Here is a 13,073-nt window from a genome sequence, read left to right as displayed (position 1 = left end):
TCCGTCTCTCTCTCATGTTGGAAGTCGAGGCTCCTATAAAGCCTCTGTCCTTATTTATCAGATCTGTCTGCCTGCCTCTCACTGTGAATCTGAGTTACAGAGTCACAATGCAACTCACTAGAACATGATTTTCTTCAGCTGAATTAAAACTTCTCTTTGTAGTTAATGAAATTAGGTTAGCTGGGCTTTCAGGTTCATTATCTTGATTTTTGTCAAATCAATAATAAACAACAGAGAAGCTTATGTGATATTGATTTTATAGCACTACAGTGCAGTGGGTATTAAATGAAGTGCAATTTGTGTTTGCCATTCTGCAGGGCCGATGGACGACGATGGTCTTTAGCGTCGTTGCCCTCTTCTGGATATGGTACCAACACTCCCAGCTCCACGGTAAAATATACATCACCACTTTTTCACTGTATTGATCATAAACGTGTGTGTAGGGGAGCAGCTATGCTAGAGCGTATTTTTGCAGTTATGCGTATGCGAACAACTCAATTTAAGCAATCCTTTCAGTTGCCAGTCAAAAAATACACTAGTTATAACCAACATAGTCGAAGTTAAAGCGTAGACGAGGAGCAATATTTGCAGGACGTTGCCTCTCAGCACGAGTCACGATAATTTAGAATGTAAAACAGTCAAAAGTATTGGATATCCATAAGAAGTCATATAGCTTCACTATAAAACTAAGGTCACGAAACTCCAAGTAAAACATCGCTGAAGCAATTTGCACTCCTAGTCTACTGTATGAAAAACTCTGTAAATATGCCCCATTATATAGCGTTAAATAAAATTCATTTGATAACTTATTTCTAAGTATTTGGAACATGAAGAGTACCAACATTATCTTTGAAGGCTCCTTTTACATCACAATTTGGTTGTAACCCCATAAGCATTAGCTTAAATGTAAATTGTTGGCTGCTGGGTTACTGTGTAGCTAATAAACTTTTGATATAACTTATAAGTAGCTAATAATTAATGGGTTGATTAGCACTGATTAGTCTGTTTATACCAAATCTGTTTGTTTTCCCTCTATGAAATTAGTTCTGGTGTGAAATGATACATGGACGTCTTTTTCTGGCAATTCAGACTTCAAGTACCAACAATGCTGTCCTGTCCTTGAAAAGCTTATGGGCACTGTGACAGGTCCTTATTTTAGGCAAAGCAAGACATTGGTATATGTTCCTGCTTTGGATTTTACATTTTGATACATTTTATTCAAGTCAAATAGAAAGCAATACAGTCTTTGATATAATTAGTCTACTGAGGTTTCTCACGTCATGTGCATATTGAGTTGTTCACCGTACTGGAGGTGATTCAGCAATCGATTGCTTGTGAAAAATGTGTCCTTCTCAGTTAGTTGGAAGTGTTTCCTATCTTCAATTTAAAAGTTGCGCTTTTAATTTGAAGGGTTTGAGTTGCAATTTTTATGGAAAGTAGCTGGCCGGCGTCACTTCCATTTAAACTATGTAAATATGCCAAACACCAAAGCAATCACAAGGATTCGGTTTTGCCAACCTTTGCCAAGTCTAGGGAACGTGCGCTTCTCTCTCATGACCGGTGATTGCCAGATGAGATGGACCGGTCTCCAGGCCTATTTACTACTACACTGTCACCGTGATTGTCACACGTCAAAAAGACAAGTTATCGTCACACAGTTAGTGGTCACGTGTCTGAAAAAAATCAAGTAATAAGTCTTGTTAGGATAGCGCAACACCATCTGGACAGACAGCTAGCAGAACAGCAGTGCAGGGAATTATAGAACCAATACTAGTTATTATAGGGGATACTTTTAGATGCACTCTTTATGATGACATTTACTGATGATTATTTTGGAAAGATCCTTATGGTTCCTTATTATAGCAATGCAAAATTTGTATTCCTTCTAAATTACTTGAGGGGTGGGCTTATTGATCAGACCTGTCCCCACAGCTATATGATGATTAACCATAATTATAATGATTATCGACCCTTTCAGCATACCAGAACTTTCCCCATGTAGCATGTTAGATATATCTATGAAAGCCAGTTTGTATTAGCTGAATATACATTTTCACTTTAAGATAACAATTAAAATGTATCCATCTCCAGCTCGTCACTTCTACTTCTTCCCCTGCCTGTCCTTCAGCATGACGTGTTGCATAACAGTGATATCAGGGGCCTGGTTGTTCTCTCCATCTGGCTGTGGATGGAGGCTTAGATGGATGAAGGGAAGAGAGCAAGAGGGGAAAGTGACGATCGCCAAGCCGGTTGGGACGAGAGCGATGAGACACGTGGTGTAGTGAAGAGACGTCTACACGAGATAGAGCACATGCGGTTCCACGCTAATTTAATCAGAGACCAAAATAAGCCAGATACTATGAATAGAAACACAACAATAGTACATTAAACAAAAGGCTGTGAATGTTACGAATCACACTGAGCTGGCCCCTCAGTCTCTGCTCTATTTAAAGTAATTCTCTCACATCATACCACAAATTCATAAATACTGAATGGAGTCATTTTCTTGCCGACAGCGTTACCAGATTATAGCTTTGTGGAAAGATCACGCTGATCATGATGCTCTATTTCATCTTGTTTGCAAGAATTTAAAATTTTGGGCCCCAAAGGTGTATTCCTAACCATTTTCCAAGAATTCCCCGTATACTTGGAAAAACCAGTGAACAAGGAGAGAAGAAGACCCAGTTTGTGCTCATCAGACTGTAGCCAAAAAGACACACACTTGAACAGAAATATAAGTAACAGCTGGATCAGTTCAGCAGATGCTCTCTGGGAAAATAATATGCAACTCTACCAAGATAGAGGAAAAAATCTTGACATCCACACATAAAATAAACAAAGGGAGGAATCTGCATCCTTACTTCACTCTTTTCACTTAGAAATGTAAGAGGAGGCGGTCTAGGTCTCATTGTCCCTGTTTGAGGCAAAGGAAATAGGAGACAAAGTTTTACTGACAGATGGATTTAAGGTCTGGCCCTGAGGCGTCATTATCTTTCAGTTCCTGGTTTGTCGTCACACTGTCTGGATCCATGAGGAATAACAGCTGTAGACTGTCAAACACTTTAATAATTTAGCTTTCAGATCGTTATCTTCTGCAGTTGCTGGACGTCATTTGGTGGAGTTTTGTCGTTAATTTTCTGGCACTTTCTCTGTTTGATCCTTCCAACGCCTACTTCCCTTTCTCATCTGCCATCCCACCCCCCTCCTCCATCATCTTAATTCTCTCCCCTTCACCGTCTGCTTCCTCTTCCTCCTCCACCCTCTTGGCTCCCTTCCTCTTCTCCCTCTTCCAGTCCTCCAGCTCTTCTCAGGAGCGACTGCACCAGCTGCCCTTCCAGCCCACCATGGATGAGCTCCACTTCTTATCCAAGCACTTTGGCAGCACAGAGAGCATCATGGATGACGATGGGGGCCGCTGCTCTCCCCACATGCGCCCTCGCTCCCGCAGCCTCAGGTTAGACACAGCAGCGGCGCTCATGAAATTAAACAGCAGCGTCTGCTGCCCAGCGCACTGTCCTCTTTTCAGAGGCACTACTTAAAAGCAGATTTGCCGGGTCACCAGTGGTTGAGCTTACTGCTTTTATGTAACATCTTTGTTTTTATCGTTAAAGAGGCCTTTAACCAATAAAAAAATATTTTAGCTTATATAGGATCACAAGTCAGAATATTTTTAATTGGACATAAAATCCATGCAGAAAACATCAGTTTTAGGCTCATGACCTGTTATAATTTTTATGTAAAAAGTGATCTTTTGTTGGATAGTTTAAAAAAATTAAGCTTTTTGGATGAAGTATACAAATGATAATCCTACTGGAGTAGATTAATAATGCATAGGTTATATAATCACAATATACTCAAAGTAAATAAAGTAAGTAAAAGTACTTCTGTGTCAAATTACACTTTTCAGAATTTGATACATGACAGTAACGGATGATAATTATGATTTATTAACGTGTAGATCTCATTATTGTTGCAGCTGGGGATTTAAGTACTTTTAAATGGATTTATAATAATCCAATAATCCTGATAATCCAAAACTTTAAGATAAATAGTACGGAGTTCAGAGTACAATACTTGCATCCAAAATACATAAAAAGAAAGCAGCATGACACGGAAGTACGAGTACATTAAACCTCAGTAAAGTCATCAAGTAAATACGTATATAAACCAGTACTGTCTTTTAGTATTGATTAGGTATTAGAGTATTGAAATGCCAACAGTTTATGGGCAAAACACCTCTATAAAAAAACAAAATGTCAGTAATGTCTTAGTTAACTTTTCATGTATAGTCATCACAAATAATTTTGAAAACTATGATTGAATTTTGTCTTTTGGTGTGAATAATTACTTTAGTTCCAATCACTCCCTTTTATTGAAAACTATCTACTGTTTTTTTCATTTTACAGTGCGTCTTGAAGCCTATTTTAAATGTATTTCAGATATGTCGATTATAGCATTGATCTCATTATATAACAGTTTTCAGCCCTTGCTTTGGAAAAGCTGAATTTTTTCCCCTGTGTCCCTCTGCAGCCCAGGACGCTCCTCCTCCTGCTACGATAACGAGATAGTCATGATGAACCACGTGTACAAAGAGCGTTTTCCAAAGGTTAGACACACACACACACACACTAACACAACATACACACAGAGACTTGCAAAGAGCCTTCACGATAACATCATATTCTGTTTAAATGCACACAATAGTAAACTTTTGGAGCCTTTTCGGTGCTCAGTTACTAATTAAAAACAGTTAAAGCTCTGCAGTTTGTGATTAAACATTATCAGAGATCTGTGTATGCAAATGTTTTATATCCTGCATCCAAGAAACTGGGAAAGAACCGTAACCATGTGGGCTGCTAAACCATAGCAAACAAGATTATGAGAACGTGCCAAGCTCCATTCACCCCGTCAGTGTGAATATTACGTTTATTCAGTGCATGTAAAAATACCGCTCCAGTTATGAACAGTGAAATAAAGCCGGTCGGTGAGGTCGGTATCAGAAGGAAAGAAGCTGAAAGCTTTGACAGTGATAAAAATCAAACCATAGGAAATTGAGCATTATAGTTTAGAGTTCATCTGCGGTAAAAGCTCTTTGGGCTTGTTCTCACACAAGTGAAATGAAAAAAAGAAAAAGACATTGTGCTGAAGTCTGACTAAATCAGCAGAGCCACGCTGTCTGAATCGCAAATGAAACGGCTTCCTGAACTTTCTCTCGCATAAATCCGGCCGAGCTAAGAAAATAAATCTTTTCCTAAACCTAATCTCCTCTGCTGTCTTCTTACGCCACCTTGTCCCCCACCAGGCCACGGCTCAGATGGAGGGGAGGCTGGCTGAGTTCATCCAGGCTTACTTGCCTGAAAGTGTTCTTCCGCTGGCCGATGGAGTCCTCAGCTTCATCCACCATCAGATAGCAGAGCTGGCCAGAGACTGCCTGGCCAAAGCTCGCGAAGGCCTCATCACCTCTGTGTACTTCTTCGAGCTACAGGAGAATCTGGAAAAGCTGCTTCATGATGTGAGTTTTTGGCAATCGCCATCTTGTTTTTTTGAAACTGGACGTCCCTGGGTTTGACCGAGAAACCGAGGAACGCTGCGCACTCATAAGTAGCAACTTGCCAGTCACATTGTAGCCACACACTAAATCATTTCCTACTAAATAGGACCATAATTTACAAAATGAACATCATGCTGGATTTAATAAGACTTGAAGTTGGAGATTAAGACCACAAATTCATCAAGAAAGTATTTACTAAGGCCCATTTTCTTTACTCAATGGGACTTCTTTTTGCAACCAGACAACTTAACTGCTCCTCTTCACTGGAAAAGGTTTAAGGCACAGTTTACCCCAGCTCCACTGAATTTTAGCATCTTTTATCTATTATATAAAGCATGTGTTGTATTCTTAGTACAGTGGCTTTGTCATAAATAGGAACAGATTCAAAGGTGACAGCCAGTAGCTTTTTTGGGATCGTGTGGATGACGGTACATTTAAAATGACTTTATAGAGGAAAAAAATACCAGTGCTGTTCTCTGAGAGTGGTCAGTAATGGTGAACATCATAGAGAAATCAAGGGGGGGACAGAGACTTAGAGATGTACTGTATGGTAAACTGAATCTAGACTGCTTAGAACTGAAGATGATGCTTGCATATATGCAGTATTGGGCAAGTTACTTTGAAAAAGTAATTAATTATAGTTACTAGTTACTTCATCAAAAAAGTAATTGAGTTAGTAACTGAGTTACAATATTCTAAAAGTAATTAATTACTTGAAAAGTAACTATTGCATTACTTAAAAAAACCTCTGGGGTCCAGGGTATAATTGCCCATTTTTAACTACTTTTGATTTTCCCTCCACATTTTACCTTTAAAAACTATTTACTTTGCCTTGTTTGGTATTATTCTTTTCAGCACAACCTCACGTGTCTGAATTTACAGTTATGTTTTCATTTTGACATACTGTAGTAACACAACTGATCTAAAATCAGACAAAAAACATAAAATCAGTAGAAAAAGTATATTTTTACTGTAACAACCACAAACATGTTTAATGAATCACATTTCACAACTTTAAATGCAAATATAAATTGTCAATTTTAAAATCATATGCACAAGTTTTGCAAACAACAAGTTATTTGCAGCCATTTACCTTTTACCTTGATTTTTTAAATAACCATTTCAAACTATTTACAGAACAATCAGCTGTTCTGCATTCAATAAGATGCCACACAAATTATTTGTGCCACTCCCAAACAATAATTTCTGTCCACTATAAAGGAGAAAATCAGAGCCTGATACCTGCAGGTCTGACAGCAGCAGGTGTATCACTCCTTGTTGCTTTGTCATCTTGAAGTGGTCATGTGATTGGCTTACCACGACTACTTTATTCTTCCTCGGTCAAACAGCAGCGCTCATGCGATTGTTTTGCCCCCTTAGCTCCAGGTGTTGTGCTAGACAGTGATCGTGATTACCGTCTGCGGGAGCGCGCGCAGCTGCTTAAAGCTGTAGCGTCCAGATTACTCACAGTTACTTCCATGCAACTGATATAAGATGCAGTAAGCTGAACACAGCTTCAACCGTCTGTTTGTTGAAAAATAGTAACTGTAACGGCGTTGTAACGATAGGAATAGTAATCAGTTGGATTACTCGATACTGAAAAAACGCCGTTATTCCCATCACTGCATATACGGGTATCACCCTATCAATTACAAGCAAACATGCAGCTTCCATGTGTTTTTTTCCTAGAGGAAACAGATTAGCAAGATTACTGATTAGCATCACACCCCAGTAAGATTTACGAATGTAAAGTGTAAAACATGTGAACTGTGTGGTCGGATCCATCATTCCTGTCGCAATCATCAAACACCTGGGTGAGCTTTTGTAAAGAGCAATATCAAAGAGTGACCAATGGGAACATTTTGGAGAAAGGCTGAGCGGTGGTGCCGTATCCACTTCTTCGAATATATCCATGAATTGTGTGGCTCACAACTGAGCTCCTTTAAGTTTCTCTTATTTGGCCTTCATCAACCTGATTCTTAGCCACAACAGGCAGCTGTTTCCAGCTAAAATGGTTGCCAAACCCAGTGTGATGTACCAAATAACATGCCACACCAAGTAACAGACTGAGTGCTGAACATAGTGGAGACTCCTCATAAAAGAGGCACTGTGATGTCACCCAAGTGTTTGAACAGTCTGTATTTTAAATCCTCAAGCAGAGCAGTTTCACTGTTGCCATATGGAAAGTGTGCAGGTCATATATGACTGTAAATCAAGAGAATGCGCTCTGATATGGGACATAAGACATAAGGTACATCTGCACTAAAGCAAAGCCTGCTTTATTGTTCTTCTAGACATTAAAGAGGTCTCAAATTTACAAAAGAAACTACATGCTGTGCTTAATATGACTCGAAACTAGGGACCAAAACCACGAACTCTACAGGATGATGTTTACTGAGGTCATTAAATCAAATGAGCTGCAAGTTCCTTTCCTCGTATATTTCTATGCTAGTGGACTTCCTTTCTGCAGCCAGATTAGTCGCCCCCTGCTGTTCATTAGAAAGAATGCAAGCCTGAAAACAGCCATTTCTATGAAATTAAATAAAAATATAAAAATTAGACTTTTTTCATTTATATTTGTATTAAACAGTTTCTTTTTCCATAGAATGCCTTTTTTTCAACAAAAGTATTCAAATAGTGAGCAGGAGAGAAAGGTGAAGCAGATGAACTGCATAAAGATTAATTTGTAGATACGCTTTGTGAGTAAACATCAATAAAACAGATCATGAGCAGATCAGGTACAGGTGATGGGGATATGCGAAGCTTTGCAAGATTTGTGATTAAGTGATTCACCTCAGGTCTTTTTAATTAGATTCAAACACACAAAGCCTTTGGCGAGAGCCAAATTGGAGGCTAATTTTGCATGTGATTTGCCAGAGAAGATAACAGGTATCTGCGAATTTCATAGAGCCCATCTTTACAGCTTGATTAGATTGCTGTGATTACCCTGGGTTGCCTGGATTAGGTTTGATTGGATCAGCTTTTTGATTATGTACCTTCGTGCCTCCGTCTGTCTTTTGACTGACAGATTTTCTCTGTCTTGTGTGCATGTTTTATTGTTGTCAGATGTCACTTTTTGCAAATGTTAAAAATGCTGATGCATATCTGTCTTTCTGCCTCTCTGTGTGTCTGTACGTCAGGCATTTGAGCGCTCGGAGAGCTCCGAGGTAATCTTTGTCACGGAGTTGGTGAAAAAGCTTCTGATCATCATCGCCAGACCTGCAAGGCTTTTGGAGTGTCTGGTAGGATCACACTCACACTTATCAGTATTTACCCACCCATCGACTGCTGCGATGATCACAATCCTCCTCCAGCCCCATGATTCATCACAGAACTTCTCACAGCTCCTGTGACTCGAGGCAAATTGCTTTATTTTTAAAAAGCAATCATCAGCGCAAAAACATATTTGTAGCCCCTTATGAGCATTTTAACAGTCTGATTTTATACACAGCAGGAATGTGAAATGAAAACAAGCAAACCAGTCTAAGACTTGGTCCAGTCTGTCTGGATGGCGGAGACATTTGCATTTAGATTAAATTTGCCTTCCCAGAGTACGGCTAATACCAGGCAGTAGCCCCCTGCTGCTCGGCTGCCTTCCAGCCTGCCTCAAACATACCGTGACCACGTTGTCGTTTAAAGTTGAAGGATGTCTGTGTGTGTGTGTGTGTGTGTGTGTGATATGGTTTTTGTCTATGGAGCCTGCTGTGACTTGGTGTTTCGTAACAGGATATCAGTTGTGCATCCCTGCATGAGTCATGCCAAGCTGACGTGGTTCTTGATTGTGAGAGACAGCTCAGACGGTGACGTGGAGAATTGATTCATTGGGCTTGTTCCAGTCTCTCCTGGCGAGCACGCCTAATTGAAAATTAAATTATTCTTTACGTCAAACTAGTTTATCTGAAATCATAACTGTAAAAATAAGCCGAATTTAAAATCCTTCTCTTCACATGCAAAGTCCCGAGTGATCATATTTTAGAGCGTGTGTGCTTTGTGGAATGGGAGGCAGATTCTTCCGCTGTAAGGCACCTCTCCTCAGGAACCAGCTCCCAGTTTAAGTTCAGGAGACAAACACATCCTCTCTGCTTTTAAGACTCATAACTTTTTGATAAGACTTGTAGTTAAAGCAAGATTAGGTGATATTAGTGGTTTTGCTACAGGCTTACGCTACAGAGCACTAAACTCCCTCTTTTTTACTCACAATGCATTTCTATGCCACTACAGCTTGTCATGAACTTTTTCTTTCTCTTTTTTCTCCCATAGTTTTGCCGCATTTCTTGTTTGTCAGCTCTTCTTTTTTGTCTTTTCTTTAAAGATTCTCAGCTGAGAATCATTAAAGCGATGATTAGAACTTCCAGTCAATGAATTAATTAAAACAGATTAATGTGAATTTCAAAATCTTATCTGGTTTTCATATGAACCTATTTTCAGTGACATCGGCTTCAATGCCATGAAATTAACTAGGCTTCGAATTTTTTTCTTTCACTCTTATTTGCCAGATTTTTCAAGTAACCTATATTTGACAACAGCTTAATAAAAGTGGAAATTCTGTTTTTAGTGTGCCACAAAAATATTTTTACCGGCCCCCATATGGCGCCCTCTATAATAAAAAATTCTGGAGGCGCCCCTGCTTTTCTTTTCCTTCACACCCCCTCCCCTACCCCCACCACCTACAAGTCACACCTAATGGCCACTACACAACCTAAAGCACTTTGAAACTACTGTTTGTTGTGAATTGGCATCATATTGATCTTCTCTGTTTATGCACAGCAGATTCTCAAATGTGACACGTGGTATTAACTTTTGCAAGGAAGACGAGCTGATGCTTCTTTTCCCTGCCCCGTTCTGACCACCACCATCAGTTCCTCAGTAGCAGCACAGACTACAAAAACAAATCCTGGGCTGATCCAGAGGCAGTCATTCATGAAATGACTTGGATATTTTATTAAATTCACAACCAAATGCCAGGATAACTCAAAGGAAAATTAAATCACCACAAATCACTCTAATTTAATGTAGCTGATTGAATAATTATTGGATGAGCTCCAAAACTTTATACCTGATGACATCAGCTACTCAGGTTTTATTGTTGTTCTCTGCAGGAGTTTAACCCCGAGGAGTTTTACCATCTGCTGGAGGCAGCTGAGGACCACGCCAAAGAGGGTCATCTGATGAAAACAGATATCCCTCGTTACATCATTGGCCAGCTGGGGCTTACTCGAGACCCGATTGAAGGTGGGTAGAGGAACTTTAAACAATTAACAGGTTTAAACAGGGCCTATTATGGACATTTATGAATTTATAGTTTTATCCTTAGTTTTATCACAATTCCAAATTATTCTTATTTATATCATGCTGGGCCTTGCTGTAGCCACTCATATCATATGGTGCCTGATACAAGACATTTTAGCTTGTCTCCAGTGAGGCCTGTCCCACAGTTTGGGAACCACTGCATTAAGCCAGCTTTCTTGGTATTGGCTCTTTCTCATAAACAGGTTTAAATAACAGATGTGTGGCACTTCTGGAGTCTCACATATACCAGTCTGTAATCTGAGCTTGCATAACTACTGGCATGTTTATTATAAGCTCAATAAGAGCCCTTTTATATGACATAAATAAAGGAAAGCAAAACAGTCTCCTTATTAGAAAATAAAATGACTACCAGATTTTTTTGATCAAACATGTGTTTGTCATCAGATATGGTTTACTTGGAAAGTTATGACAGCGAGGGACCAGTGACACCTGAAACAGATGACTCCACAGAGGTGAGATCCAAAATGTTCCCCAGTCTGGTCGTTTCTGCTGGCTGAACGTGGCTGAAAGGTTGTTGAAAATGTTTTCATCTGCTGATGACTTGGCAAACAGGCTTGTGTCCATTCAATTAGCTCATTTGCACTGAGGCTGTTGAACCCAGATCCACCCCTTCCTTGAATCACATGGCCTCCAAATTAGGATAAGCAGACAAAAAACTACAATAAAAAACAGGAAGGAGGACATAGGAAATGCCTGGAGCAGGTTCTGCTTATCTGTGCAGACAATATAAATGCAAAGACTAATTTAACAGGTGACAAAAATGATATAGAACGTGCTTTCTATCCTCCCACTGGATGATATTTAATCTTTGCATTGTGATCTTTGATCCACAGGGTAAGATGAGAGCAATGAAACCACCAGGAGAAGCAGACTTCCAGACCATCAAGCTGATAAGTAACGGAGCATATGGGTGAGCAGAGCTTTTCTCCCTCACATATGTGCTTTTTTTCCCTTTACAAGCACACAGAGCCGGTGAAAATAAAATGGTCAAACTGCATGCCTCTCTGGCTGTGTCTGCATGTGAACCAGCGCTGTTTACCTGGTGCGGCATCTGGAGACACGGCAGCGATTTGCCATGAAGAAGATTAACAAGCAGAACCTGATACTGAGGAACCAAATCCAGCAGGCCTTCGTAGAAAGAGACATTCTCACCTTTGCAGAGAATCCCTTTGTCGTCTCCATGTTCTGCTCCTTTGAAACACGTCGGCACCTCTGCATGGTCATGGAGTACGTAGAAGGTGAGGACAGGTCTACATGTGCAAAACAAAAAGTAACCCAATCAGTGACAGTCGTTTTACTCAGACAAGTTTACAGTCTGTCTAGCTAATATTTTAGCAACATTTTACATTATAGTATTTAAAACTAGAAAATGCATTTTCTGAAGAAACTGCTGTGTGAATGCTGCTAGCTGAATGTTTTGAGCTGAAATGAAATAATTGCTGAATGTTAAGTTAAAAATGTTGAATGAGATGAAAAATGCAGAATTTGTCACGTGAAAACAAAAGTGTAGAACGGTTGAAAACTGACGTTCACACAGAAGAAGAAGTTGAAAAGTAGCTGAACATGTTTAAAATATAAATTAGAAAAAGCTAAGTAATTACAAAAGAAAATTTAGAGTCAGAAAGCATCTGAAGTAATATTAAAAGTTCATATTCTTTTAATCACTGAATGACTGAAATGCGATCCCTCTATTTGGATCCACACAGTTTAAAAAGTTTACATCTCTGAGCTTTGGAAGACACGCTGTTGGAAAGAGAACAACAATGGCTACATTTTGAGGGTAAAATGATAGCTGTAGAGCAAACGCTGTTGACACAGCAGCAGTTAAAACAGAAGTTTTTAAGATTAATCTTGGCAGAGTGACAGACAGAGCTCATTTAAGGATGCAGGTGTGAGCCTGGCTGCTATAGTGACTCCAGCCAGTGGCACCAGAACAGAAAAGTGACTCTCAAACAAATGCTTCCAAAGACAAAACTACAAGTTGTATTGACAGAATTCCTTCACCGTGAGCGGCAGCAATGTCGAGTCTACACAATTCTCAGTTTTCATGCCTGTGGAGTTTATTATATGGACGTGGTGACAGTGTAAAGACAGCCTGTACTTCTGACTTTTAGACAAATTTTGGGAGCCAACTCTACTCTTCTATGGAAGAGTTTGATGTAGGAGGCTGTGCATTGGTGACATTTATGAAAGAACCATACCATCTATTACA

At 39.6% G+C, this 13,073-nt stretch overlaps 1 protein-coding gene across 3 annotated transcripts in view; it reads left to right on the top strand.

Moving 5' to 3' along the window:
* Positions 1-13,073, top strand: part of LOC113021230 (microtubule-associated serine/threonine-protein kinase 1-like) — a 54,919-nt gene that overhangs the window by 29,390 nt on the left and 12,456 nt on the right. For all 3 annotated transcript variants that reach the window (XM_026165764.1, XM_026165763.1, XM_026165765.1), the window contains 9 exons: positions 318-390; positions 3,294-3,454; positions 4,531-4,606; positions 5,303-5,512; positions 8,692-8,793; positions 10,651-10,783; positions 11,246-11,313; positions 11,695-11,771; positions 11,891-12,099. In XM_026165764.1, the coding sequence (XP_026021549.1) occupies positions 318-390; positions 3,294-3,454; positions 4,531-4,606; positions 5,303-5,512; positions 8,692-8,793; positions 10,651-10,783; positions 11,246-11,313; positions 11,695-11,771; positions 11,891-12,099 (1,109 nt within the window). The remainder of the gene's footprint in view (positions 1-317; positions 391-3,293; positions 3,455-4,530; positions 4,607-5,302; positions 5,513-8,691; positions 8,794-10,650; positions 10,784-11,245; positions 11,314-11,694; positions 11,772-11,890; positions 12,100-13,073) is intronic.

This window comes from Astatotilapia calliptera, chromosome 4, assembly GCF_900246225.1.
Source record: "Astatotilapia calliptera chromosome 4, fAstCal1.2, whole genome shotgun sequence".
Classification (NCBI taxonomy): domain Eukaryota; kingdom Metazoa; phylum Chordata; class Actinopteri; order Cichliformes; family Cichlidae; genus Astatotilapia; species Astatotilapia calliptera.
This window is presented reverse-complemented; position numbering and strand designations above follow the sequence as displayed.